The sequence below is a fragment of the Orbicella faveolata genome, unplaced genomic scaffold (assembly GCF_042242905.1).
Source record: "Orbicella faveolata isolate gen_17 unplaced genomic scaffold, um_ofav_v1 contig_14, whole genome shotgun sequence".
NCBI lineage: Eukaryota > Metazoa > Cnidaria > Anthozoa > Scleractinia > Merulinidae > Orbicella > Orbicella faveolata.
In genome coordinates, this window is record NW_028301541.1 from 15,439,998 (window position 1) to 15,465,770 (window position 25,773).

The 25,773-nt window shown below is 39.7% G+C and overlaps 4 protein-coding genes across 5 annotated transcripts; 3 read left to right on the top strand and 1 right to left on the bottom strand.

Moving 5' to 3' along the window:
• The first annotated feature begins 97 nt into the window (after positions 1-97).
• LOC110063194 (vimentin-type intermediate filament-associated coiled-coil protein-like) lies at positions 98-3,013 on the top strand. Its single transcript, XM_020770156.2, has one exon. The coding sequence runs from the start codon at positions 264-266 to the stop codon at positions 894-896; it is 633 nt and encodes a 210-aa protein (XP_020625815.1). The 5' UTR covers positions 98-263; the 3' UTR covers positions 897-3,013.
• A 764-nt stretch (positions 3,014-3,777) lies between these two features.
• Positions 3,778-8,298, top strand: LOC110063191 (uncharacterized). Of its 2 annotated transcripts, none has more exons than XM_089287618.1 (2): positions 3,778-4,093; positions 6,530-8,298. In XM_089287618.1, the coding sequence occupies exon 2, from the start codon at positions 6,541-6,543 to the stop codon at positions 7,441-7,443; it is 903 nt and encodes a 300-aa protein (XP_089143744.1). In that variant the 5' UTR covers positions 3,778-4,093; positions 6,530-6,540; the 3' UTR covers positions 7,444-8,298. The 2 variants fall into 2 exon arrangements, with proteins under 2 accessions (XP_089143744.1, XP_020625813.2); XM_020770154.2 differs by lacking the exon at positions 3,778-4,093 and adding an exon at positions 4,142-4,483.
• Positions 8,299-9,217: 919 nt separating this feature from the next.
• Positions 9,218-25,758, bottom strand: LOC110063188 (ribitol-5-phosphate transferase FKTN-like). The gene is made up of 8 exons (XM_020770151.2): positions 25,592-25,758; positions 25,300-25,374; positions 23,461-23,676; positions 21,698-21,945; positions 12,876-13,138; positions 11,794-11,927; positions 10,729-10,859; positions 9,218-9,537 (listed from the first exon to the last, which is right to left on the bottom strand). Exons 1-8 carry the CDS (start codon positions 25,700-25,702, stop codon positions 9,324-9,326), a joined length of 1,392 nt encoding a protein of 463 aa, XP_020625810.2. The 5' UTR covers positions 25,703-25,758; the 3' UTR covers positions 9,218-9,323.
• Positions 18,380-19,459, top strand: LOC110063190 (histamine H2 receptor-like). The gene has a single exon (XM_020770153.2). The coding sequence runs from the start codon at positions 18,431-18,433 to the stop codon at positions 19,379-19,381; it is 951 nt and encodes a 316-aa protein (XP_020625812.2). The 5' UTR covers positions 18,380-18,430; the 3' UTR covers positions 19,382-19,459.
• Positions 25,759-25,773: the final 15 nt, after the last annotated feature.

Below are 25,773 nucleotides of genomic sequence, written 5' to 3' on the forward strand. Positions count from 1 at the left end.
ATCGATTATTGAATTTTTAAAATGATCTATCCCAGCCATAACAGAAAGGAGTTATTGATGGATTTATTTTCATTTGTTTTGATTTTTTTAGTTCCTTCAATAAAATTTAGGTCAAGGGAAGTTAAGCATCCTGAGCCCCCCTCCCTAGCGATATTTCACATTACGATATCATGGCGCCGTTGTACGTGTAGAGCCCGACAACAGTTCTTCCCTTGTTTTTGTTTTGGTTCAGTTTGTGTTTATACCGTCGTCCTCCCACGAAAATGTCCTTATCTCCAGTCGCCATAAAAGAAGCAAATCATCACATTCAAGGATTAGTGATGCGAGTTCACGAGCTGGAGGAACAGGTAAAGGAACTGTCTGAGGCGTTGAAGAAGCAAAACGAAGCTCACGCGGAGAATTTAAAGATACTTCCTCTTCGAATGAATCAAACTTTGAGACAAAAAGATGAAGAGATACAAGAACTAAGACAGAAACTTCAATCTTCCGAGGCAATTATAGAAAGGCTTGTTCGAGAAGCGAGCGAGCACGAAAGCTCAGTGCGGCACCTTAAAAATCGCTCAAGAGTTCTCGACGAAATTTGTAAACATCGAGAAGCCTTCGAAAGTGTATTGACGTGTCTGAGTATTCTTGAAGATCCTGGCAATAGTTCTTCAAGTGAGGCAAGCAAAATGGCAGAGAATGGTATAGTCAGAGAAACAGATTTACTTGACAGTGATGGGGAAGGCGAAGACATCAATGGAAATGACAGATCACATGAGAAACGGGTCGACAGTGGAGTTGGATCGAGTTATTCCTCGTTTCATTTGGAAAATGGAAGAGCAAACGAAAAAGGAGTGCTACCAGAAGACGTGTTTTTACCACCGGAAGAAAACCCTCCTCCCTGTTTTGTCTGATGGAAGAGCAAATGAGCATTTGTCACTGAAAGGCATGTCAAGTGTTTACCAGTTTAATTATGCCTCAAAATTCAATCAATTTTACACGTAAAAAATTCCTTCATTCATACTTGACAAAAAGCTGGGACACTAAAACGCTAAAGTACCTCATGCAGTGGAACTTTATCTGCACAACATGTCAAGTTTGATGTCCCAAAATTATTCAGTAAAATTTTAAATTAAGGTACCGGTATTAACAGTAACTTTACTCATTAAGTTATCATTGATTGATCTTGGTTAGGTGGAAGGTTGGAGTGCTTAAGGTCATTCCCCAGTATTGCATTGCGCATCCCTACTGTGCATAATTTCACGCGTGATTAGCACGCGTGCATTAAAAAATGGCGGCTTTTTCTTCACAGCTGGACCTCACCATAGAGGTAAATCGTCATTTTCTCAGAAACGAGTATGGTGACCTATCATTTTTTTCTGTTGTTTTGAATTGAGTAATAAATTTCTCTATGTAAAATAAATATGGACCAATTCTCAGTGTAGAACAGAAAGCAATCATCAGAAATGTGAATTTAGCAAGCAATTGTAACTACAATCATGGTGCTATTATAAGGATTTATATGGGTATAAACAAGGTGCTTTTGCTCCTAAACGAACATGGGGACCCCTCATTTTTATTTCAAAATTTAAGTTCCTATAATATAAACAATCGATAGGCAAAGTTTCACAAAAATCTCAGTGCAGGTTCTATTTCAGCGTAATGACCTTAAGTGCCTCAAAATTCATTTTTATTGTATTGCATAATATTGAACATGGACAGCACGACATAAGGTGTTGTTTCAATTAGGGGAGAATTCCCAGAGAGAAAAAAATCCAACAAAATCACTGAATCCGAGCAGAACTTTTCACTTATAGCAGCTTTGTGATATTCATTTGTCAATCTAGAACTGTATTATATTCCTGTCCAAAAAAAAGTTCTCAGTGTATTGTCAACACTGTGTTTTAACGGGCAGTTCATAAAGGGTGAGAAAAACCTGTAAGACAGCTGAAGATCAGTTTCTAAAAACAGAAAGATGCAAGCTGCATATGGATTCAGCAAGTGATCTTATCTAAGGGTTCATAATCAACACCATATTCTATTTAGGCTCAGCTAATGAAAAGTTAAAGACTATAAGAGACACTTTTGCAAGCCATATTGGTAGATGTAGGGGTAGTATTTTGTTAGGAAGTTGTTGCAAATTCTCAAACTTCACAATACGGTAATTAGTCAAGTTACAAAGGAAAACATTAACCAAAATTGTAATTTGGATGTAAATGACATTAATGTTTACAACAGAATTTATTTTTTTGTTCCCTAGTTTTCCTTAGGAATATATCAAACATTCGATTTTTCATGATGTTATATCAAACATTCGATTTTCCTGATATTTTCAAAGTGAACACAAAAATTGTTTTCCACTGTCATCTCATTGTTTGGAAATGTAGTGAAATATTGTCAGTCATGCTTGATATACCCGGTTATATTATTCCTCTATTGTTTACTGCCCCTTTAAATAACATGTAAACTCTGAAGTTCAAAACCTAACTAACAATTTTTATTTTGGCTGCCGTCAATCGTGATCTGACAGGACAACGATCAACGGGTCTTGGAAAAAAGAAACAAACAACATAGATCAAAATCTGCTAATCGCAACCCACAGACGATATGTTTTAGCTGAAGTAAACTTCTGTTTCCTAAAAGTTCCACTAAGATCTCTGACGGACGCAAAACACAAAACCGTTGATTACAAGAGTTGATGTGTTATTGAACAGAGCAGTGATAATCTGTTGAACAACGATCTGACCATACAGTGTATATTTAAAAATTTTTACATCTGTGTGTGTTTGGCATAAAGATATGACATAACCTTTTTGGACAGAGTAGGAAATATAATGCAATCATAATTCGATCTCTTCATGACCAGAGTTTTATACCATTGTGACGTCTTTTATAGGAGAAAGAGCCTGATACATGAGTGAATTTTCTATAAACTGGAAATAGCAAAATTCATTAACATGCTAGCTTTAAAATTTATTTAAAGGGAGAATTTGGGGACTAGCAAATTTAATAAAACAATTGTGAACAGGCATTTCTTTTTTCATTCCTTCGTTACCCAGGGAATGGGTCACTTTAACGATGCCACTCAATTTATCATGCCAGATTTTGAAAATATGCAAATGTTCATTACAATCCAATGCAAACTCATGAAAACATGGGACCCCGAACTTGCCAAATTTTGCAAACAAATATAAGTCAGGAGACAAGGGGTTTGCCCTGTAGCAAACATTTTCAAAAAATTGTCAAGTTTGATAAATCCCATATTTCTATGATTTTGCAACAGATTCTTACAAAACTTCACTTTTTACCTAATTCAACAGGGTAAATTGATCTACAAAGGAGAGTTTTGGTTTTTGTGTTTATATGAAAAAAATGGGAAACATTGTTGATATTGCGTGACCCGTTGAATCCTCATCTCAAACGTAAATTGTTGGAATTTGTACAAGTAAGTCACGTTTTTCTAACTAACAAACTAGTTCTAACCAAGTTTTCCTTTGTCACAATTATTTTGGTATTAACTAAGAGCTGTTCATTTGCCCCTCTGCATTTCATAGAACATTTACATTTTTATCTCTTGGTAAGCGATACAACACCAACAGGCGCTGGTCATTCTAACCATGTGGTCTGAAAGGTCACGCGCAGTCTAAGTCACGCAACAGTCGCATCCAGGGCCTTCTTTTTCCGTTGGGCGCGACATTTGCAATTCAAAACATCCGGTTCGTTCACTTCCGTTTCATCTGCTTGTAGTACATTATGTAAAACGGAAGTTAAGGAAATGCTAACCTCTGAACTCATTTCCTTTCACAACTCTAAAAATCAAGAAAGGACTCTCAAGCGGACAAGTTTTTTTACAGAAGCTAAAGCGAAAACAGAAAATGAGTATCAGAAGGCGTTACTGGGTGTGCTTTGTACTTGATCTCAAAGCTATTAAGTACCCCAGTACTTCACACAACGCCGACTGTTCTATTTTGTCGCGAAATTTTCCAACTTAACGAAACGTTTGAGATTTAGGTAACTCTTGCAAGGCAAGAAAATTCCAATCCGATTAACACTTAGGGCAAAGGAAATTGAGAGAACCGCAAAAACAGAACAGAGGTTCTCTAGTATTGAGGTGAGTTACGTTACCAACTTTACCCCAACAGTACGGGTCAATGATTGCTACACTTATTAAGTCGTAAGTACAGTTTCATCAGCCGTCAACTTTGCTGCACAGTTTTGAAAAGGGCGCTTTATAAGGCACAGGACTTTAATTCAGCGAGAGGCACTTGAAAAGACAGGTCTCCGGCTGTAACTAATGATTTTATTACTCCAGAACTTGACGAACCAGCTCACATCATCATTTGATAATCATAACAAAAACATTGAACAGAAGATCAGAGCTTTTGTTTTCCATTATGACCTCGTGGTATCATCTGCTCTATTGTTGTTACAGCTCGTCAAAGGCTCCTTGAATCTGCAAACTAAAGCTTCGACCACTTCGCTTCTCTTTGAAATATTTAAGGTAAGCTGAAGTTCTTCGAGTTGTAAAAGTCATTCGTGACGAATTTCCAAGGGGGGCAGAATATTTGTGAACAGACAGGGGCGCATCTTTTGTTTGTCGCGGACATGAACTCTTCTGAGGAATCGTGGCAAAAAATTAGCGAGGATTAAGAGTAGAAATTCGGATGAACAGAAATGCATCTTTAACCTTCTTGCAGACATCGCAAGAAATAGGCGTGACGCATTGGCAAAAGTCACTTTTCGTGACCGATTAATGCCGTTGAATGGGTTCTTTTCGAAAATAAAGATGGACACACACAGTGCACATATAAAAGATTGCTGAATTGCCATCATCTGTTAAGATCGTTCTTTTAATTTCGTTCCTTTTACTGATCTTACTGCAGTCGAATGATAAATTTCTGGTCGATTCGTTAGACTTGATCCGATTGAAACGAATGAGCTCAAAGCAAGATTACCCATAGAACTTCAACTAATTTGTCTTTTTGCGATCACGCTGTTTTAGGCATATTGAAAACAGCGAGAAACTAACGTTCCACACAGCTCAACTCAATGATTAATACAGCAACTTTGTTTCGCTTAAAAATAGCGAAAGTGAAAGAACAAGGATGAATTTTTGATCATGAAACTATACTGACATGATAAAATGAGATATTGTGTTCATCTCTGTTAGCAGCGACTAACTTTATATCGGAACTACTTAACTCCTCCCTGTGCTGAAAGATAAGATGGTCGATGAAAGCAGTTCTATCGTTGTTGTTTTTCAACGAGAAAATATAGGGGACTTAGGCCTATCCTCCGAGTTTTCCGGGAAATAGTTTGTTTCTTTTTGGTCGATTGTTGAGTGTTAAAAACATATGCAGATGAGTTTGTAAAATCAGGAGGGAATTTTAAATAAACAGGTGTCGATTTTATTTACGCATGGCAAAATGACAATGACAGGAGAACCACATAATGTAGATTTCTGTGACATGTGTACGATGACAACTGATGACAATTGCTCACAATAATGCAGTCGTCGCTCTACGAATCTAGGCGGATCGCTTCGAATCAAAATACCTGTTACGTGCTTCGATAACAAAGCGTAACCAGTGCGATAAAACGGTACGCGCCTTGGTGATACAACAGCGTGGACGGTAGTTACCAGGTCCTCTGATGTGCTTGCGCGGGTTGGAAGTTGGAGGTGGGAAGATGTTATTGCTTATCGGGCAAACTGGTCCCTTGGGATGAAAAGGAGATTTCTGATCGGTTCTCTAAATGGCCCGAATTTTGCAATGCGAAACGCGAGTTAAGATGGTCGCTCGCGAAAAACTTTGACTTCAAAACATTGCACAAAAGAAATCAGTCTTCCTCAATAATTCTTCTTCATCAACTTTCACGAAAGCGACCTGAAACACGTAAATAAATGCTTACTATGGCGCGAGCGTTCCCCTCTTTCGCTCAGTCGTGCGTGACGCGAACAAAAACCGCGAAAAAAAAATGGCCGCGCGAAATCCTCGCGGCCTTCTTTCGAGTCACGCACGACGCACTATGTGAAGGAGGGGTTACTCGTAGTATAAATTATTTTTAAAAAGAAGCTGTAGATATACCGCATTGATTCGATTTAGCGTCCTCCTCTCCCCCTCGGGTGCTGTTGTCTTGATAAGCACCCCTATTCCAAGAAGTGCCCCTTCCAATACGTGGCAGTTAACATATTGAATATTGAATTTTCCCATCTCGACGTAGTAATTATTGAACATTGTGACTATCAGAGCCCCTATTGCTACTGAGTTAGAGTAACTGTTGCCTTTAATCAAGGTAGTATATATGCTCAAAAAGAAATAACCACCCCTTTCCTAATAAGCGCTCCTCTCTAGTACGGGCCCTCCCATGAGCTGTCAAAAGAAAATTACGGCCCCGGGCGCTAACTCGAATCATTCCAGCAATTAACCACAGCAAACTTGCAATTCAACCGTGAAATAATTTCTCAAGAACAAGCTGTAATGTAGCTTTGCCCTGCTACTATCAACATACAAAATTTAATTCTCTTTATTCCACTAACATGTTACAGCTGGAAGGGCGATGGGGGAATCTGATAGCATTGTGAAGCTGGAATGGAAAATGGAAGGTTGGAAGGACAAAACAAAGGCCTTAAAAGAGGAGATGAAGAGACAAAGCGAGGCGAATGAGCTGTTCTTTGTCAAAAATGCCAAAGAAATCAACTTGGCCGAGTTTCAAGAAAGCCAAAGTAATAAATATACTTTTGGTATCATGGGGATGACCGGAGCCGCTGTAGTCAATCTTCTGCGCCGCATTATCATGGAATACCGCGAGACGGACAGCGGTCCTTATTTTCTGAAGTTCGCCGCTGACAAAAAATTTAAGGTTGAGCTCATGCCCACCGCGCTGTATCCGGGACATGGGCTGATTAAAGTTGTCGGAAGACTGAAGTACTATTCATATCCAGAAATGTGCTCTTTGCTGACTAAAAGTGGTGTTACGAGTAAAGGCCTGGGTGACATGACTTACAAGCTGAATACGAAAGGCATGAAGTCTGCATTGTTCAATGCGGTGAGTCCCATGAACGAACTTCACTTCATGTTACTGTTTGAGATCGCGCGGAGACTGGTGCGGGATTCTGAAGGGAAGCCCGTGTCGACCGATCCCGCGCTTGATCTACTTCCGGTTGGTGTCGTCATCGGCCGTGTCATTGAGCTTCTCCGCGTCGAAAAAGACGCCGTGCTGAGTTATGAGAAAGTCTTCGGCGATCAGCAGCCGCTAAACTGGTTCACAGAGAATAACACTATCCTGAAGCGACAGAAAATGGCAGCTATTAATAAAATGTACTTCGAAAAGTTTGTCAAGGGGCAGGAAGACGAGGTCCCCTTCATTCGCAGATTTCTGGAGGAAAACAAGAATGGTTATATTATAAAAACATTACAAGGTTACCTTGACGACCTGAAAGAAGTATTCGGTGAAATGTGACGTATTATGAACAAAGTAACTCAAGTTGTTCCTCAGTGGTAAATAAAAACAAGCAAAGGTTTTCTCCGGACCAGCATGCACTGCGGTCGCGCAAGTGTGTAACGCCCGCAGTGCTTATCATATATCGAAAAAAAGAAGAGAATTAAAAGATAGACAAAATGAGGTGATCTGTGCTGTCCATCTTTCACAAGATCTGAATTGTTGTGACAATGAAAGAATTTGAGCAATCTATAGCTACGGTTGTACGGTTGTACATTAAACGTACTGGTTTTAGTATTCGATTCCGGGAGGGGGAAGATATGAAAAGGTCAGGGGGTACTAGTGAGAAAATTTGACTTAGACAATATGGGCGTGGCTCGAGCTTTATTTGACACCTAGAAGACGCCATTTCAAACGGAAATGACAGCGTATTTTTATTATTTCTTTGAGTGCGCGGTAAAAGATACTTTGACGGTTAAAATCGTGGCGTTTTACCGTGAAAATGTCACCCTAAGTGAGGATGTAACCCCAACCTCGTTCCCAGGGTCTCTCCTCGCTCGTCGCAGGGGGCAGTGAGATGAGAGACCCTGGGAACGAGGTTGTCATAATCTTTGATTTACACCCCAAAGTGAGATGATGAGTATCCCCGACCTTTTCATACGAGGGTCCCCCGGGAGGGTTCGATTACAGGTCCTACGGACCGTCAGGAGGTTTCCGCGAGGAATTTTCATCGAAGTCTACCTTAACGAAACATATGAATGTCACTTTTCCAGCCAGTGTTGTACTTCTGTTGTTAATTTCGTTTATTTATTATTTTATTTCATTTCTGTTGAGTTGTAGATGCTCTAATAAAACATTTTTAGAAATTAACGAGTGGATACTAACGGGAATCAAACTGACGTTGAATATGTGAAAATGTTAGTTCAAGAATCTAGCCGATCAAAACAAGTGTCTAGAGAGCGGCCATATTTTCCTTGTGCCAAGGCCCCGCCGGATAAGAAGGAAAAGGAGGCCCTGGGAACTAGAACGGCAAGGACTACCTGTGATGTAGATTTTGCTTAAATCGACAGCCCATGCTAGTATATAACATTTTCATCCTCCAGCAAGACATCCACGCAACGCGTTGGCGGCGGAAAATCGTACCTCGCAGCTTTAATTCTGCGCATCCCTAACTCTACTTGCGGGCTGCAGTGGCGGAAAGAGCGGCGGACCGTAATACAGTACGCGAGGATGTCGCTCGGTTGATGTACTTTTACTTGGGCAAGCATGAATTTTTTTGGCATTTCATTGTTAACTGAAGAAAACAAGGCTCCCCCTGCTTGCTGTGAGGTTCTCTAGCTTATATGGTTAGTGCTGGTGTGCTTGTATGGATGCAATATGTAAAGAGGGATGGTGGAAATATCGCGGGGAAATAAAGTATTCGGAAGCCTTCTTGGGTTAAATTGATTCCCCAAGAAAACAACACATCAGCTTCCCACTGGTGACGTGAAAATGCTGCTGGTTCTCGGGAAAATTGGGAAAGCATGTAAAGTTGGTAACTTTTTTTTGTTTAGAAGATAGACGAAATTCTCGCCATTTTTTTCAAACTTGGAGCCTGGCGTGCGGCCAAAACTCCCGAATGCTTATTACGCTTTTCCGCTCTGAACGCAATGCGCAAGGTAAATTATGCGCGGAAGAACTGGGTTCTACGTCTAAAAATATCTTGAGAAGAACAACTTTTGGGAGTAGGGCTGGTAAGAGATAAACCCTCTCTTGCTATAACAAAGTAAGCCAAGTCAAGATGATGCAACATATATCGTTTTGTGTTTACTTTATTATAAATAAGTCTTATCATCATTATTATTTTTTAAAAAAGTTCATTGACACAAAATATATGAGCCCACAATTCACCAGCCGAAGGCTCAGAAGAGCTGTACTACTTCACCCCAGTCCTTCTCGTCCCACTGACCATTCTCACGCACATTTGGCGGGCTTTTCTTCCAGTTCCATTCTTTGATTGGCACGTGCCAATCCATCCCGTAGTTTGCCATAACATAAGACTCGGTTTCACAAGGGATGCGCACTTTCAATCCCAGAAACTCCGTCCAACAAAGAGTGAATTTTGGAAAGATATACCTGAAAAAGGAGTTGCGCGAAGTCTGTGAATTCTAGTCTCGTGATACTGAAAAATGGTCTTTAAGAGCGCCTGTTATTCAACTTGATACAGATATTTTATTGACCGAGCTCGACCGGCCGTACTGAGAAGACATCAGCCCGAGGTCTCCACAGCACGGATCCAGCGAAACGAGGTCTGTAAAGGAACGGACCGAGGGCCGATGTTTCCGCAGTACAATCGAGAGCAACCTTGGTTAATAAGAGATCTATTACACGGATTTGTGAGTGAAAAAGAGGCTGAATACTTAGTGAAAATATTGGACCGGCAATGAAGCATTCTGATTATCTGATTTTCGTTATTGACACTCTCAGCTGAGCCTTATTCCCGCAATAAGTATGGGTAATCAAATGAAAGCGAGTAAAATTAGGAAATAATTTCACTTACGTTTTTTTCAAAATTCTAATAATTTCCCGAACCTTTGTAAGAGAGTGAAATTATTTGGACCGTGGCAAAACGCAAGTGAAATTATTTCTTAATTACACGAGTATACTATTTGATTACCTTTTAATACCATGGGTGAAAAACTACACTTTTTTGGAATGTTTACTGTATGGAGAAATTTCGCACCAAACTTTGCCATAGCAATTTTGTAATTTCACAAGTGAAATTATAAATCAATGCTGAGATTTCGCGCCAAAATGAAGGGGTAATTTGTCACCCATGATATTAAACTTGTTATTGCATCCTTAAAAATAATGCTCTAATTAAATGCCTGCGTTAGGCATACGTGTCAACTTAATAACTGTGCCACGTGGAACGGCTTCATGTATTGAACAATTCATTGTTTATTTAGATGAAGGCACAAATATTTAAGTTCAGACTTTTTTATAATGCACACAACTTTGCTCTTCCGAAATGGTATCAAAGCAAAACCACGGACCGTGCAAAAAGCGAGAAAAGTTTCGAAAAGCCGAATTAAGATCGATCTAGATGGGACTTGATTTTGTGTTTCAGTGACTATTTGAGAAAACACGGCATGTTTCAGCTCTGATTGGTCAGAAAATATGCAAGAATATTTAACCAGTAGCATACTAACCATCATATAACCAATTTCAAACGTTAAACCAAGGGAACGAGGGAAGTTGTTGTCACTTGACATTAGAAAAAAGTCTTAAGTAATTGAGACAGCTATAACAGCATTGTAACCTTACTTGAACTTTTTGCCCGATTTGGCCTGTGTTCCACCATTCCACATGTAATCCTCCTCTTCATAGAAAAAGAAGATATCTAACTTAACGTAATCCTCTTTAGTTCTGAAGGACAACTCAAAGCTGTCTTCTATCTAAAAGAGATAGCGATGAATCAAATTAGTTCTTATAGAAGAATAAAAACCAGACATGGTTCTTTCAGTCGTGTTGCAGACTATCGACAGTTCGCAATCCGATTGGCTGCAAAGGTGAATTCTGCCCCATCTGGGCATGCGCGCTGATCTTCACGCATTAATGGCTTAGAACAAACAAAAAATAGGTTTGCAATGTGTACATGTGTGGGTTTTGAACCGTTGATTGAGAAATGCTATTTCAATTTTGTGAGTTCAACTGAAAAATGACCAGCACGTTTTCATATGAATGGTTGTGTACCAGCCCTCGATGTGCAAGGTACCTCAGAAATGGGCTACTGAAGTTGACAAAGGTTGAAGGAGCTCAGTCACGGTATTTTGAGTTTTTTTGGCCACATACAAAATTACCTTTAAATGGTAGGAAACCTGAAAATAACAGGTTAATAAGATAGAAAAACACCAAAGAGATAATGATAAACCATAAAGGAACAAGGATGGCTAAGGATGGAGAAGATTAACACGGATTACAAACGACGAATTTGAAAAATTGAGGCTAAACTTCTCAATATGCGCAAACTGTGAAGTAGCTCCTTTAACTTACCGCTGTAGCGTATTTGTCAAAAAGACATCTCACGCGCCAGCCCATTGTCAGCAAAGTGCTTTGACTAACGCTGAAAATGTCATCTTCACAAGCTCGATACAGTGATTGATTTACCTTTATAAATTTCAAGTTGTTAAATAACTAAGTGTTTCACTTGCCCACCGACGTTACCCAACGGTTTCAACGCTTATTTAAGACCCTGAGCGTCAGTTCGGTCAGGGCTCTAACCCTCGACCTCCCGCACAGCAGTCTGGTGCTCTACCAACTGAGCTAACCAGGCGACGGTTAATACCTTGTTCGCTTGACAAATTCCGATAGTGTTGTAAAATTACTTACTCGGCCAAATTTATGTTTTAAAAGAAGCCCAGCTTTCTCAAATTCCGATGAAAGAAGCGGATTATAGTCCTTTATCCAGATACCAATGTCAACATCTTTACTGTGTGGTATAATGTCGCATTGCCTGAACCAACCTGGAGATGAAAAACTGAAGCACATTAGTGTAAGTCAGAGATGTTTTACATTGTGAAAGAAAGTCCACAAAAAAAGCCGAGGATTGAAAGAAGTGAAAAAGAGATTTGAACGTATATGCTTTGCGATATCGATGTGAATACTCGGCTTCCTGAACGAGAGAGGGTGAAAACACGAACCAATGAACTAACTACGGATAAAGAAAAACGAAACCAAACAAAAAAACAACAGCAACAGCACATACAACGGAGCGACCGAAAGAACGAGAGAAAAAACAAACGAACGAAAGAGTGAATATACGAACAATTAAGAAAAAGAATGGCGAGCGAATAACAGAATAAGACTGAAGGAGCAAAGAGAGGACGTGTGAACGAACGAACGAACGAACGAACGAACGGGCGCGCGAGCGAACGAACCAATGAACGAATGTACAAGCAAACGACTGAACGTGCGAGCGAACGAATGAACGAACCAACCAACCAATGAACGAACGAACGAACGAACGAACGAACGAACGAACGAACGAACGAACGAACGAACGAACGAACGAACGAACGAACGAAAGAACGTGCGAGCGAACGAGCGAGCGAACGAACAAAATAGTCTAAACAAACGAACGAACGTGCGAACGCAGGGGTGTGAACGAACGAATGGAAGAACGAACGAACGAACGAACGAACGAACGAACGAACGAACGAACGAACGAACGAACGAACGAACGAACGAACGAACGAACGAGCAAACAAACGATCCAACGAACGAAGAGGGAATGAACGAACGAGCAAACCAACAAGTATACAACAAACGAATGGCAAAACGAGCGAGCAAGCGAACGAGCTAAGAAACAAACCAAGCGACCAACCGAACCAACGAAAAAAAAAACTACGAATTAACGAAGTAAATTGAATGAATGCATAGTTACTCGAAATCTTACCATTGCATTGACTTACCTAGACAAGTCCCACTGCTGAGCCAGAACCTAACTCCCACTCGATGCAGAGCATTAATAGCTGCAGACAGAACCTCTAACGCCTTCTTCTTAAAAAGTATGGCATCTGAAGAAATGTCTCTTCCATATTTACTGTAGTAACGCTGAATATTTGTAAGATTACAACCTGTAAATCGCGACTGATTTGTCTCTAACGCTAGCTTCTCTGGATCTGCTGGAACATTGACACGTATTCCATCAACAAGATTTTCCTCGATGGCGAACCTTGGAATATAAAATACGATAGTCGCGAGTGAAACGGGACGTACTCAAAAATTTGCCACCATGAGATTTAACCAAACGTTCCCTTCTAAAAATGGCCTGGTTTGGCCTCTCAACTGTCAGTCAACCATCACACAACCATCAAAGAGTATGGTAAAAATAATTTGAGTCTGCGACAGGCTAAGTGGTCCACAACTGCAGGAACTTATTATCCCGGTATCAGATAATTAAGTGGAAGTAAGGGGGAGGGGGGGGGGGGGGACAGGGGCCAGAATCCGGGAGGATGGGTATAGGAAGGGTCCGGGAGGCGGGAGACGAAAGAGCTGGAAGTGGGAGTTCTTAGAGGTGGAAACGGAAGAGAAAGGCAAAACGCTAATTTCTGTCATTTCTAATGCTTCCAAAAACAAGAACGTAAAATGTTATTTGCCTTGAATTCAGCGACCTCTGAAACTTCGGAGAAAACGAGCAAACGAAAATTCGCCCTTGGGCTGAAACTCAGGCTTACTTTCGCCGAAGAATTGCCATTTATTTATTCGTGAGTACCCATTTATACATACGCGTGTCCAGTGGAGTACAAATACACTATTTTTACAATCGTTTGCTCAGTGACCTCGCCTTTGAATGGCAGCGAGGCTGCGGGTGACTTTGTGTTGACCCAGACCTGACTGCTTTCGTTATGTAAATCAAGTTGTTCTTATGTTGACTAGTTTGCATTTAAATGAGAAAAGCAGCGAGGTCTGTATCAAAGCAAAGTCACCTTTAGCCTCGCTTGCATTCATAGGCCAGGTAACTAAGCCCACAACTGTAAAATAACTACATTTTTATTCGTTTTCGTACCATATTTACCCTACTTTCGAAATTCTATCTATCACTGTAATTGCTTTCCACGCAGGGGATTCTCTATACTACCGACAGCTGAAGTAGGCTTCACAAGAACAAACTTCACTAAGGCCTCATTAAAATACTTTCGAAATTTTCACATGATTACCTTACATGACTAAAAATAGCAACCCAAAAGAGTTCGGCAGGGTTTATTCTCTTTTTTTAAAGGCGCAAAACCCGAAACTGTTATTTCAAAGGGCTTGTTTTCACTGGTACTAGAGGAAGCAATACACAATCAGTTTACTGAACAGTCATCAGTGTTTATGACGCGAATGTTTGATTTTCACTAGGTCACGAGCGCTCTCAGTCATATGCACTCCGTCACAAGTGAAAACTAGCTTTAAATGTTTCAATGAGCTGATGAGCGCGTGTAAACAGCTGCAAGTTTCAAACAACAATTCAATCCGAGAGCGGATTTGCTAAATAGTACTTAAAATCGTTGTTGAAAGAAATTTGATAAGAATTCTACTAAAACAATTACATTATTCTTTCTCGAATTCTGTGATGACTATCGCTTCACTGTTAGAAGACGAGACGATTCAATTTATTTCCACACTGTAATTGCTTTCCTAACACTTCCACCTTGAAAGGGATTAACTAGTAACACAGAAATAGAGCAAATAATTGATTATGCTCATAAATTTCTTTATTTCTTCTCGGAGGTGAAAGTTGTTGGCAAATCTAAAGCTTTTCGATTTAAATTTCTATATACCATTCTGCAGTCTGCTTTCTTTGTCTAGTCGTTTTTTAATTTGCTTATGTTACGTAACAGCTCTCGTGTCAGTAGTATAGCTTAAACTGGTTGTACATAGCTTGCTCGGCGTAAAAGTTTCTTGAAAGCTCGTCGGTATTCTCTGCTTCTAGCGCAGTGAATCGCGGGATTAAAAACTGAATTGCAAAGCACAAGAGTTAACGTGAAAGAGTCTATAGTTAAAAACGAATCAGGTGAAATTGTATGAGATCCCGAAACAATTCTACAGTGTCATGGGTATACAACACAACAAAGCAACTCCGATCACAAATGATGGAAATGATGTACTCTTTAAAGGTTTGTTTGCTTATTTCAGTGTGCTCAATTAGTATAGCTGTGCTAAACACTTCGACACTTAAATAAAGTGATATGTTTTTTATTTAATTTTTTTCTTCTCCTTTAAAAACTTCGCCTTGGCATACTGCTGACTCGTGAATTTTCCTATCCGCTTACCAGCTTCGTGATAACTAACAGCGCGGTAAAAAATAATCATAAAAATGGCCAGGAATATTACAAACCCACGAGAATAGTAGTTTAAAAGGGTGAGCTTATAAATAGAAAAGAAAATTGTGAGGAAAACCAGCGGCCACACGAAAACAACGCTAACAATTAATCAACGGTATAGAAGGGAATTTTATCGATATATACCGCTCGATGCTTATCAACGTCAAATCGAGTAGCGAGCTCATACGGGAAGTTCCAATGAAGCGTCTTGCAGCGTATGGAATGGTGGAAAACTCTGATACCGGGGCTGCCTGTGAGGCGGTAGATTTGTTCAGCAATGAAGAGTGGTTGTCCCAATGCACCAGTCATAATGCCAGTTCCTGCCAAACAGGCCAGCAAAGCATTGTATTCGTCTCTCAGCTGAGGTGTAGTCTTGACAGCAAGGATGGTCAAGACGTTGAAAAAGATCGTTAATGGCGATACGAGCAGATTGACGATTGTTACCGATATCAGCGCAACAGACATTTATCTGGTAAGAAAGTTTGACCGCCATTCCGGGAAATTAAAGCCTTTGAGATGATAATCGCAACTGATTGAGTAAGATAAAGAGTTCACTTTAGTCAGTCTTAAATCTCAAAGAGCACTGAGGTATTGTGTGTCATTCGTAAAGACACACCCAGAAAAAAAGACTAGAAAAAAATCTCTCAATTCTTATTTGTGGTCTTTTCGCCGCAAGAGTGAAAAACAATTGACGAATATACTGAACTTAACACTGCATTCAATATCTTCCTGCAAGGAAATGTTCTAAAACCATCTTTTTAAGAGGAAAATAATTCTCTTGTGATAAAATTGCAATTACTTTCGATTAGAAAAGCTTTAGGTGACTACATTTCACAAGCCTCTATGTTTTCAAAGTAGTAGCGTCAGTTTTCCTTATTTTTGGTGAGCAGTGCTTAAAAAATACACACACCTTTTGAGGAGAGAAAGAAAATAAAATTGTACTTTAGAAGAGGATTCCCATCTGAAATTGGCAGAAAAGTCCCTCTCAAGAAATAAGTTATTTCTTGCGTCGTTAAAGCCACTTTTAGATAATGATTACAATCGATAGGTGTTCAAATACAAAAAAAAAAAACCACACGTACAGGAAGTTAACGTGCATGAATTCAGTAACCTGAAGCAAGTCAAAGAACTGCATCCTAGGAAGATGAAAGAAAAGTGTCAAGCACTTTATGATATAAGATCATCTTTAGGAATTTCTCTAGAATTGTAAATAGAATTGTAAAATAGAATTGCACTTTAGAAGAGGATTTCCCATCTGAAATTGACAGAACGAAGTCCTCTCAAGAAATGAGTAATTTCTTGCGTCGTCAAAGCCACTTTTAGATAATGATTACAACCGATAACTGTTCAAATAAAAAAAAGCACATACAGTAAGTTAACGTACATGGATTAATCTGAGGCAAGTCAAAGAACTGCATCCTAGGAAGATGAAAGAAAAGTGTCGAGCACTTTATAATATAAGATCATCTTTAGGAATTTCTGTTGCCAGCTATACTCTGCTCAACATTTTCTTAGCAATTTTTTTCAAGCGATATGTAAATTGTTTCCGGGTTGTTCAAATGCTTGGCAAAACATAAATACTCTATATAATACAGTGGGTGGCTTTGTATATTTAAAAACAAAGAGTTTGCTGAAGTAAATCCTGTTCACAGTTTTCACCCGCGAGGAAAAACAAAGAGATATTCTAGATTGATAACTGCTGCGTTTCTGTCGCCCTAGTTTGCGCTTTTTAAGCTCAAAATGTCATTTATAATTTGAGAGTAACATTGGGTAAATAAATTCACTTTTCTCCATATCAATTCTTTCAACTTTTCCTATATTATTGATTGAAGGCAAGCTGCCGTAAATTAAAACCAACATAGAAAAGCATGAATAGAATTTTAAAATAGTAGAAATATTCGATTCCAGGGACATTTTTAGGCGATGTTTCAAATATCAATTTTTATCACTGTGAAGCAAACACCGAACAAACTCCGTGAACTATGCATTAATTTACTGATGGAATTTCGCTATAACCTCAAACTATGCCTCACTTGAAACACAGAACTAGCAAGAGCTGTTGATATAGTGATAGCCCGGGCGAAGATTATATTTTGGTTATCGAAGTAAACTGACGAGTGATTTTTCCTTCTTTCTCTCGCAATGTTAGCCGATATACCATTTTCTCTGTGTTTCTATCGACTTTTGGTAGCCACGCTGTTTAAGCAATAGAGTGTTTCTGTCGAGGAACTATCGGCTGATTGTTGCCCCGCGGAAATTTGATGTTCTTAAAACAAATCTTTTCCCTCGAAGCTTCGTTTCTCGGGCAAATACGTTAGTTTCAAATTTTCAAGGGGCAACTATCAGACCGATAGTTCGAAGACACAAACACTCTATTACCTTTATCGTTCACCAATAAATCATTTTCAACGTTTTTAGATGAAGGGCGTGAAAGTCAAATGTAAAATTTGAAAAACGAAAACAGGCAAATTGCGTCTTTCAAGTTTTCTTCTATAAGCTTGTTACAGAAAAATTTTCACGGACGAGATTTATCCATCCGGGTATTTTCCTCAGACGGGCACCGGCTATGGGCAGATATAAAACACGAAAAGTTTACAGAATTAATATAGGAAAATGAATCTATTTACCCAATGTTACTCGAAAATTATAAACAACATCATGAGCTTAAAAAGCGCAAACACACCAATTATTAATCTAGAATATCTCTTTGTTTTTAGATATTTCAGATGGGAAGTGCTCTTCTAAAGTACAATTGAATTTTCTTTCTCTACAAGCTCTCCACAAAAGGTGTGTGTATGTTTTTAGCACCGTCTTTTTTTTTCTTAAAAAAAGTAAAGCCCGACGCTACTGCTTTGAAAACATAAAGGCTTATCAAAAGTAGTTACCGGAAGCTTTCAAATCGAACGTGATCGCAATTTTATCTCGACAGAACTATTTTCTCCTTGAAAGGTGGTTTGAGAACATTTCCGGGCAGGAAGATATTGAATACAGTGTTGAGTTTTTATTTATTAGTTTATTCGTCAGTCCCTCTGCACGCTTGCGGCGAAAAGACCACAAATAAGAATTGGAAGATTTTTTTCTTGTCCTTTTTCTGGGTATATCCCTAAGAATAACGCACAAAACAGCTCAGTGCTCTTTGAGATTTACTACTGACTAAAATGAATTCCTCATCTTACTCACACAGTTGCGATTATCATCTCAAAGGTTTCGATTTCCCGGAATGGCGTCCAAACTTTCTTACCAGCGAAATGTCTGTTGCTCTGATATCGGTAACAATCGTCAATCTGCTCGTGTCGCCATTAACGATATTTCTCAACGTTTTGGTCATCCTTGCTGTCAAGACTACACCTCAGCTGAGAGACAAATACAACGCTTTGCTGGCCTCTTTGGCAGGAACTGACATTATGACTGGTGCATTGGGACAACCACTCTTCATTGCTGAACAAATCTACCGCCTCACTGGCAGCCCCGCATCAGAGTTTTGCGGCATTCCATTGGCTGCAAGACACTTCATTGGAACTTCCCTTACGAGCTCGCTACTCCATTTGACGTTAATAAGCATCGAAAGGTATATATCGATCAAGTTCCCTTTTAACTACCATGATATCGTTACTAAACGTCGGTTGATTGTAAGTGTTCTTTTATCGTGGTCGCTGTCGGGTTTTCCCATGATTTTGTTCTTTTTCTATGAAAATGACGTTTTACGCTTTATTCTGTCCTTGCTCACAAAATTTCTAAGTATTTCTATTCTTATTTTTTGCCGTATAGCTACTTATTACGAAGCTCGAAATCAAATGCGGAATTATAGGGCTCAGCAAATATCGTCAGTGGCCTCGGCGACATTTTTAAAGGAGAGGAAAGCTTTTAAGACTACAACATTTGTGATTGGAGTAGTGTTGCTGGGTTACATACCAATCGCACTATTTAAAGTTGTCTTTGCACTTCTTATAAGTTTACCCGAGACATTTTTAGCTATAGAGTCTTTCATATTAACACTTTTGTTCTGCAATTCAGTTTTTAATCCCGTGATTTATTGCGCTAGAAGCAGAGAATATCGACGAGCTTTCAAGAAACTTTTACGCCGAGCAAACTATGTACAACCAGTTTAAACTGTATTACTAATACGAGAGCTGTTACGTAACATAAGCAGATTAAAACGACTAGGTAAAGAAAGCAGGTGCAGATAACAGGACTTGATATATTTGACCCTTACACCTGGTGTGTTTACAAAAGTTCCGTGGATGTTTTCGTCGAGGATTTGTTTTTGTTCTGTTTACAAAGCGAAGGAAAACCTCCAAGGCTGTGGGGATGCCTTCTTTGATATCTTTAGATTTAAACTGAGAAGACAAAGAAGCAAACTTAAGGAGTGAATGAACGGCTAAGAAATGAACAGCCAAACGAGTGCAAAGCAAACGAACGTCCGAACACAACGCAACCGAACAAATAGAGGGTCGAAGCTCCCAAACACCAAAAAGGAAATCAAGCAAAGACGGCGGCAACACCAAAGACAACGTGGAATAAAAAACTACTTTATATCCAACCTGCGAATCTCGCAAGAATTTAGATTCATTCTGTTTGCCTATCGTTGTTAAACTTAGAGCTACTCCAAACAGAATATGACTAAGGATTCGGAGGGGGTCTTAGGTCTTGGTTTTTGAGATTCGGAGGGGGTCTTAGGACTTAGTTTTTAAGATTCGGAGGGAGTCTCAGGTCTTAGTTTTTGAGATTCGGAGGGGTTCTTAGGTCTTAGTTTTTGAGATTCCGAGGGGGTCTTAGGTCTTTCTCAAAGTCAAGGAAAAGTAGAAGTCCGGGAATTTTTTTTTGCAGCGGTGTAATCAATAACGCTGTCAATTAGACTAATGTTCTCTCCTATAAACCGTCCTTTCAAAAAACCAGTCTGGTCATTGTGTCGTAGGTCTTAGTTTTTGAGAATCGGAGGTGGTCTTAGGTCTTAGTTTTTGAGATTCGGAGGGTGTCTTAGGTCTCAGTCTTTGAGATTCGGAGGGGGTTTTAGGTCTTAGTATTTAAGATTTGGAGGGGGTCTTAAGTCTTAGTTTTTGAAATTTGAAGGGGGTCTTAGGTCTTAGTTTTTGAGATTCAGAGGATGTCTTAGGTCTTGGTTTTTGAGATTCGGAGGGGGTTTTCAGTCTTAGTTTTTGAGAATCGGAGGGTGTTTTAGGTCTTAGTTTTTAAGATTCGGAGGGGGTCTTAGGTTTTAGTGTTTGAGATTTGGAGGGGGTCTAAGGTCTTAGTTTTTGAGATTCGGTGGGGGTCTTAGGTCTTAGTTTTTGAGATTCGGAGGGGGTCTTAGGTCTTAGTTTTTGAGATTCGGAGGGGGTCTTAGGTCTTAGTTTTTGAGATTCGAAGGGGGTGTAAGGTCTTAGTGTTTGAGATTCAGAGGGGGTATTAGGTCTTAGTTTTTGAGATTCGGAGGGGGTCTTAGGTCTTAGTTTTTGAGATTCGGAGGGGGTCTTAGGTCTTAGTTTTTGAGAATCGGAGGGAGTCTTAGGTCTTAGATCTTAGATCTTAGGTCTTAGGTCTAAGATCTTAGTTTTTGAGACACCCCTGTTCGGTGCTCCAAAACTTTGCTCAGGCTAAATATACAACGACAGCGTTTAATTTCAAAAGGTAACACAAAAAATTAGTCAGGACTCGAGGTTCACCTTCTCCAAAATACAGAGAACTTGGTCAGTTCATGCTGGTGTATGTAGAGGACGGCTATGAAAAGTTGCAGAAGGATTTTAAATGCCATTCACAGTGCTGTTAATTCAGCCATGGCAAACTACCAATTGCAAAACCAATTACTTTTTGACCATCAAGTGAAAACCGCTCTGAATTGTTTCTTATGGGACAATTCAGGGCTCAAATATACTGGGAATAGCCTTCTAGTCATAGACTAGTTGAGATTCACTTGGTTGTTACATCGTGATATAGTTGACTCTGTAGTCTCTATGGCTCGAGAAGGAAAAACAGCTATTTTTATAGTATCTGATGCAAATCAAACTTAACATTCCGCTTACACATGCAGTTCTGTGCAGTCAGACTTGCCGTTGTTGGTTGTCTAAGAATTAATGCTAGAGATTTTAACGCCATATTTTGCAATGATACTGAACAGGACCTTAACAAAACAAACCTTAAAACAGGTTGTAATGTTTGTTTATGTGCCGCAAAGGACAGACTTTTATGGTAAACAGGTCTGTACCATTTGCTATATGTCCATTCTGAGAGATTCGGAAAAAGAGAGCTTGAACATGGATATGCAATGAAAACTGGCATCAAGGTTAATGAAAGGGTTTTAAAGCAAAGTCTTAAATTTTGCAACATTGATGCTTGTAATTGTTCCTCAGGTCTTTAATTTCACGAGTTTGTTGCAATAATTAGTGAAATAAGTTGCATGAAAATAAGTAACAAAATAGTAGGCTCACCTGTTATATGCTGCAGAATATTTCACAAATTCACTTGCAATATCTCCCTGAAGAGGTCCATGCCATAAATATGATGTCCTGTCATAAAATATCACCAGCTCTATAACTGTATCAGCCTGGGAAATGCTACATGTTGATACTATAAACTTGATATCCATGAAATCTTTGCTTGAATCAAACCAAGGCTCTTGAACCTTGTGACATACCATAAGGAAACCTTGTATTTGAAGATCTGTTCTAAACTGGGTCTAAAAATAAAATTAATTTGTAAAACAGAATGTTAATGGTTAGACTGATAGGAGCTCGCTCTTTTCCTCTCTCCTTTTTTTTTTGTCACCCTGGCCCTAGCTGTGCTGACAGGGGTTTCATTAAGGACTGGCATCGTGCAAACGGACTGGCTGTGAGGATGATTTTGCCCGCCTGGTTTTACTGTCTAGAGGAAAGTTTTTGTTGTTAAGAAGTTCAATTTAAAAACGTTTTGCCTGCCTCTAGAAACCAGTTGCCCAGTTACTGAAAATGTTAATGAAACCCCCAGGCCTCAAAAGGTGGATAAAGCTAGCCACCAGATAAATCGCTATCCAGTGGTTTAAGTGTCAACAAAACAAACCATGCTATCCACTGGATAGTGATTTATCTGGCAGATAGTGTTATCCACCCATTGAACAACCTGGTCCTGGCTAACAAGGCAGGAAGGCTAATTAAGTTATGAGAGAGACACCAGCCTTGGGGCTGAGCTTGGGCAGGGGCAATTGAAGCACTGAAGAAAAGAGACATGTAAATGAAGCTGCGATCTAACACCTTTTAGAAATACAACGATATAGTTATAGAGTCCTCTCTGCCAAATAAGACCTAATTCTCAAACTCTACAAAACACCTCATGTTACGATTCATAATATTTTACTCTCAATCTTGTATGCAATCCAAAATGCCCCATCCTCCCCAAAATACCAAGAATACTAGTAACCGGAACAGAATCATTTATAGCTTCCTATCCTCGTTTTCAGCCTGGGAGGGTGACTCCCATATAAAAAGGACAGGGGTGCTTGTCGTACCTTTTAGGGGTTGAAAAAGCCGTTTTTGGTACCTCTTAAGGTGTTGAGCCTCAAAGGTCCACTGCGGGAGCTTTTGCATTACCTTTCAGGGTATTGACCTGAGCGAACTATCACATCACAGTAGAAAATGTGTTGTTTTAGAATTGGTACCTACTAGGGGTGAAAAAAAATTTCAAGCCATGCCCTCAAACATGATCTTGGCACCCCCGTCCTTTATAAAATTCTCTTCCTCGGCATTTAGGGTGTTTATGATGACTATAACCAACAAAAATGAAAAACAAAATGACTGAGGTAAGCACCTCAGTTTGTCTGATACTAACTAGTACTAACTACGGCCCTAATCAGTAATGACATCTTCAGTGGAAGTTGGTTGGTGCCGGGGGTGATGTAGCAGCTCTCGTAAGGTCTCACATGAATGGCTTGCTACCCTTTGAGAGAACAATAGAGCAAACAACAGAAACAATGCCCCTAGCCCTAAAACAATAACAGTTGCTAACAATGAAGAGAATTACAAGCTTACGAGAGCTGCTATGCTTCTGGGTGCTGGAGGTGATGCGCTTGAATAATTGACCTTAATCAGCCACCAGGAGTTTACATCTGTTATCATTGATATTTCTTGTGACATGACACATGCCTAATCGGATGCTTGTATGTGCATGATGGCCTCAAATCCTCTTTAACAAAGATATACATACATGTACATGTACTTACTATCAGCACTGACAGTGAATGTCTTTGTTCTTTCTGCCATTCGAAATTTATAACACCAAATATGATGTGCTGATTTTCACAAAAAACTTTGCACCTATCTCCTTGATCAGCAACTTGATCAAAGTCTGTTTTTGGTGAGGCAAACACCAGTGGATGAAACAGAAATACTGGAACACTGTGCTTCTTGCCCACTTCTGTAAATGCCCTTAAATATTTCTTAAAAAAGAAGATCACTTTGTAAGTAAAGTTATCATTTGCAGGGCTTGACAGCAATGGAAGCAAAATGGAGCTACAAAATAAGAACAGAACAAGAGGTCACAGAGTATAGACTGAAATGTTAAGCAGTATTCCGCTACAAAAAAATTCTTTGTAAAGGTGAGCAGAAATTCTTTTCACCATCTGATGCATGATTATTCTGCAAAGTCCAAAATCAAAATTACTTCTGTATATACATAAATGTAATTAGTTAAAGATCTCCAATATAGCATAAAGAGAATATGAGTATTCCCCTTGATGGGGTGCTAGTCTATCGCAGGGTTTAACCACCCAGCAATAAGTTTTTTAATACCCATTTATACACCTGGGTGGACAGAGGCCTGTGAGAGTGATGCATCTTGACCAAGAACAGAACCATAACGGTCCCATTTGGCCACCCTGGACTCCCTACATTAAATGCAGTGAAAGTAATAAGTAAAAGTAAAGCCTGCATTTGGGAGGAGTGACGGCCTCATACATGGTTTCTAAGTGCACTCTCTCCAGATTGAGGAATCCGGGTTTGAGCCCTAGCCCAGGGCATTGTGTTGTGTTCTTGGGCAAGAAACTTTTCTCTTAAAGTTCCTATCTCCACCCAGGTGTATAAATGGGTACCGATGAATTTAATGTTGGGGGTAGCCCTATAATGAACTAGCATCCCATCCAGGGGGGAGTAGAAATACTCCTAGATGCTTCATGCTACAGAAACTGGGATTAGCGCCGGCTTTTGCCTGCAACTGAGCCAAGCAGCCCATCAGACCAACACTTACATGTATCTCTGGGCGCCATGGCATGAAGCAACAAAGGAGTTTTTCTACCTTACACCACCCCCTCCCCACCCCTCTGGATGGGATGGTGGTCTTTTGCAGGGTCACCTCCAGCAATTCGCCATCCTTTTGAGGATTTTATCTTGGGTCTTAATCATGATCCACAAAGATATTAGTCAATAACGTTTTTGGATTTATTGGGATTTTTAACATTCTTCCCAGATCTTGACCGAGATCCAAGATCTTACAAAGATCAGAAGTTCTTGGAGCATCTTTACAAAGGTCTTTACAAGATCTTACATATGGATCTTTGCAAGATTTTTCAAAGATCTTCTAAGCTCGTTGACGATTGTGCAAGATTCTCAAAGACTTTAAAGTTTTCCACCAGGGTTGTATACTGTGCTCTCACTCATAGGCATACATTAGGTCTACATGTATATCTGCCTTCTTTGCCATTCTCCTAATGAAAAACAAGATGAAGTCCAATGTTTGCAATTAAGGTGCTAATATCAATACATGCAGGAGGCACAGTGGCCTCACAGTTAGTGCACTCTACTCCGGAGCGAGCGGTCCAGGTTCGAGCCCAGGCTGGGGGCATTGAGTTGTGATCTTGGGCAAGACACTTTCACTCTCACGGTGCCTCTCTCCATCCAGGTGTATAAATGGGTACCAACGAATTTAATGCTAGGAGGGTAACCCTGCGATGGACTAGCATCCCACCCAGGGGGGACTAGAAATACTCCATGCTACTGAAACCAGCATAAGCTCCGGCCTGATGGGCCACTTGGCTCGTATGTAGACGTAACCTATCAATACATACCAACGCAACGTTCCTTTGGTTTCGATACGGGAGCAAACCTCGAAGACTCTCTAAAACTCGAAATCTAGAAATCAACTGTTGGAGAAAGAAAAATAATAATATTGTACACTATTAGATCTGAAGATAGATTAACTTGGGTTGCATAAGCCTTAAGCCTAAATTAATTTGGCTGACGCTTTCCTTGGACCAAAACAATACCGAATATATAAGCTTAGATATTGAAGTCATAAACATTGTATCATTGAACTAGAACAGTACCGTACTTAAGTATATTTTTTTGCTTCTTACATACCGTGTTATCAATTGCTTTAAGAGATAAGATTTGCAAGAACATAAACGTGACAGAGATCACTAAAAGGAGAACAAGGATGATCCATCGTGTGAGAACAACTCTTCCTTTCATAGCGGTCTTCTGTCAACTTCATCCGCCATGTTTAATGTGTTTATCGCTCCAGGCCTCTGTCAAGTATCTGA

What these genes read in the sequence shown, in the direction of transcription:
- LOC110063191 (XM_089287618.1), top strand. Translation starts at nt 6,541, where the DNA reads ATGGGGGAATCTGATAGCATTGTGAAGCTGGAATGGAAAATGGAAGGT.
- LOC110063188 (XM_020770151.2), bottom strand. Translation starts at nt 25,702, where the DNA reads ATGAAAGGAAGAGTTGTTCTCACACGATGGATCATCCTTGTTCTCCTT. An exon ending in TAAAACATAAATTTGGCCGA is followed by an intron (nt 10,860 to 11,793) that starts GTAAGTAATTTT and finishes TATCTCTTTTAG; the next exon opens with ATAGAAGACAGCTTTGAGTT. An exon ending in AAATCGGGCAAAAAGTTCAA is followed by an intron (nt 9,538 to 10,728) that starts GTAAGGTTACAA and finishes CTCCTTTTTCAG; the next exon opens with GTATATCTTTCCAAAATTCA.
- LOC110063194 (XM_020770156.2), top strand. Translation starts at nt 264, where the DNA reads ATGTCCTTATCTCCAGTCGCCATAAAAGAAGCAAATCATCACATTCAA.
- LOC110063190 (XM_020770153.2), top strand. Translation starts at nt 18,431, where the DNA reads ATGAATTCCTCATCTTACTCACACAGTTGCGATTATCATCTCAAAGGT.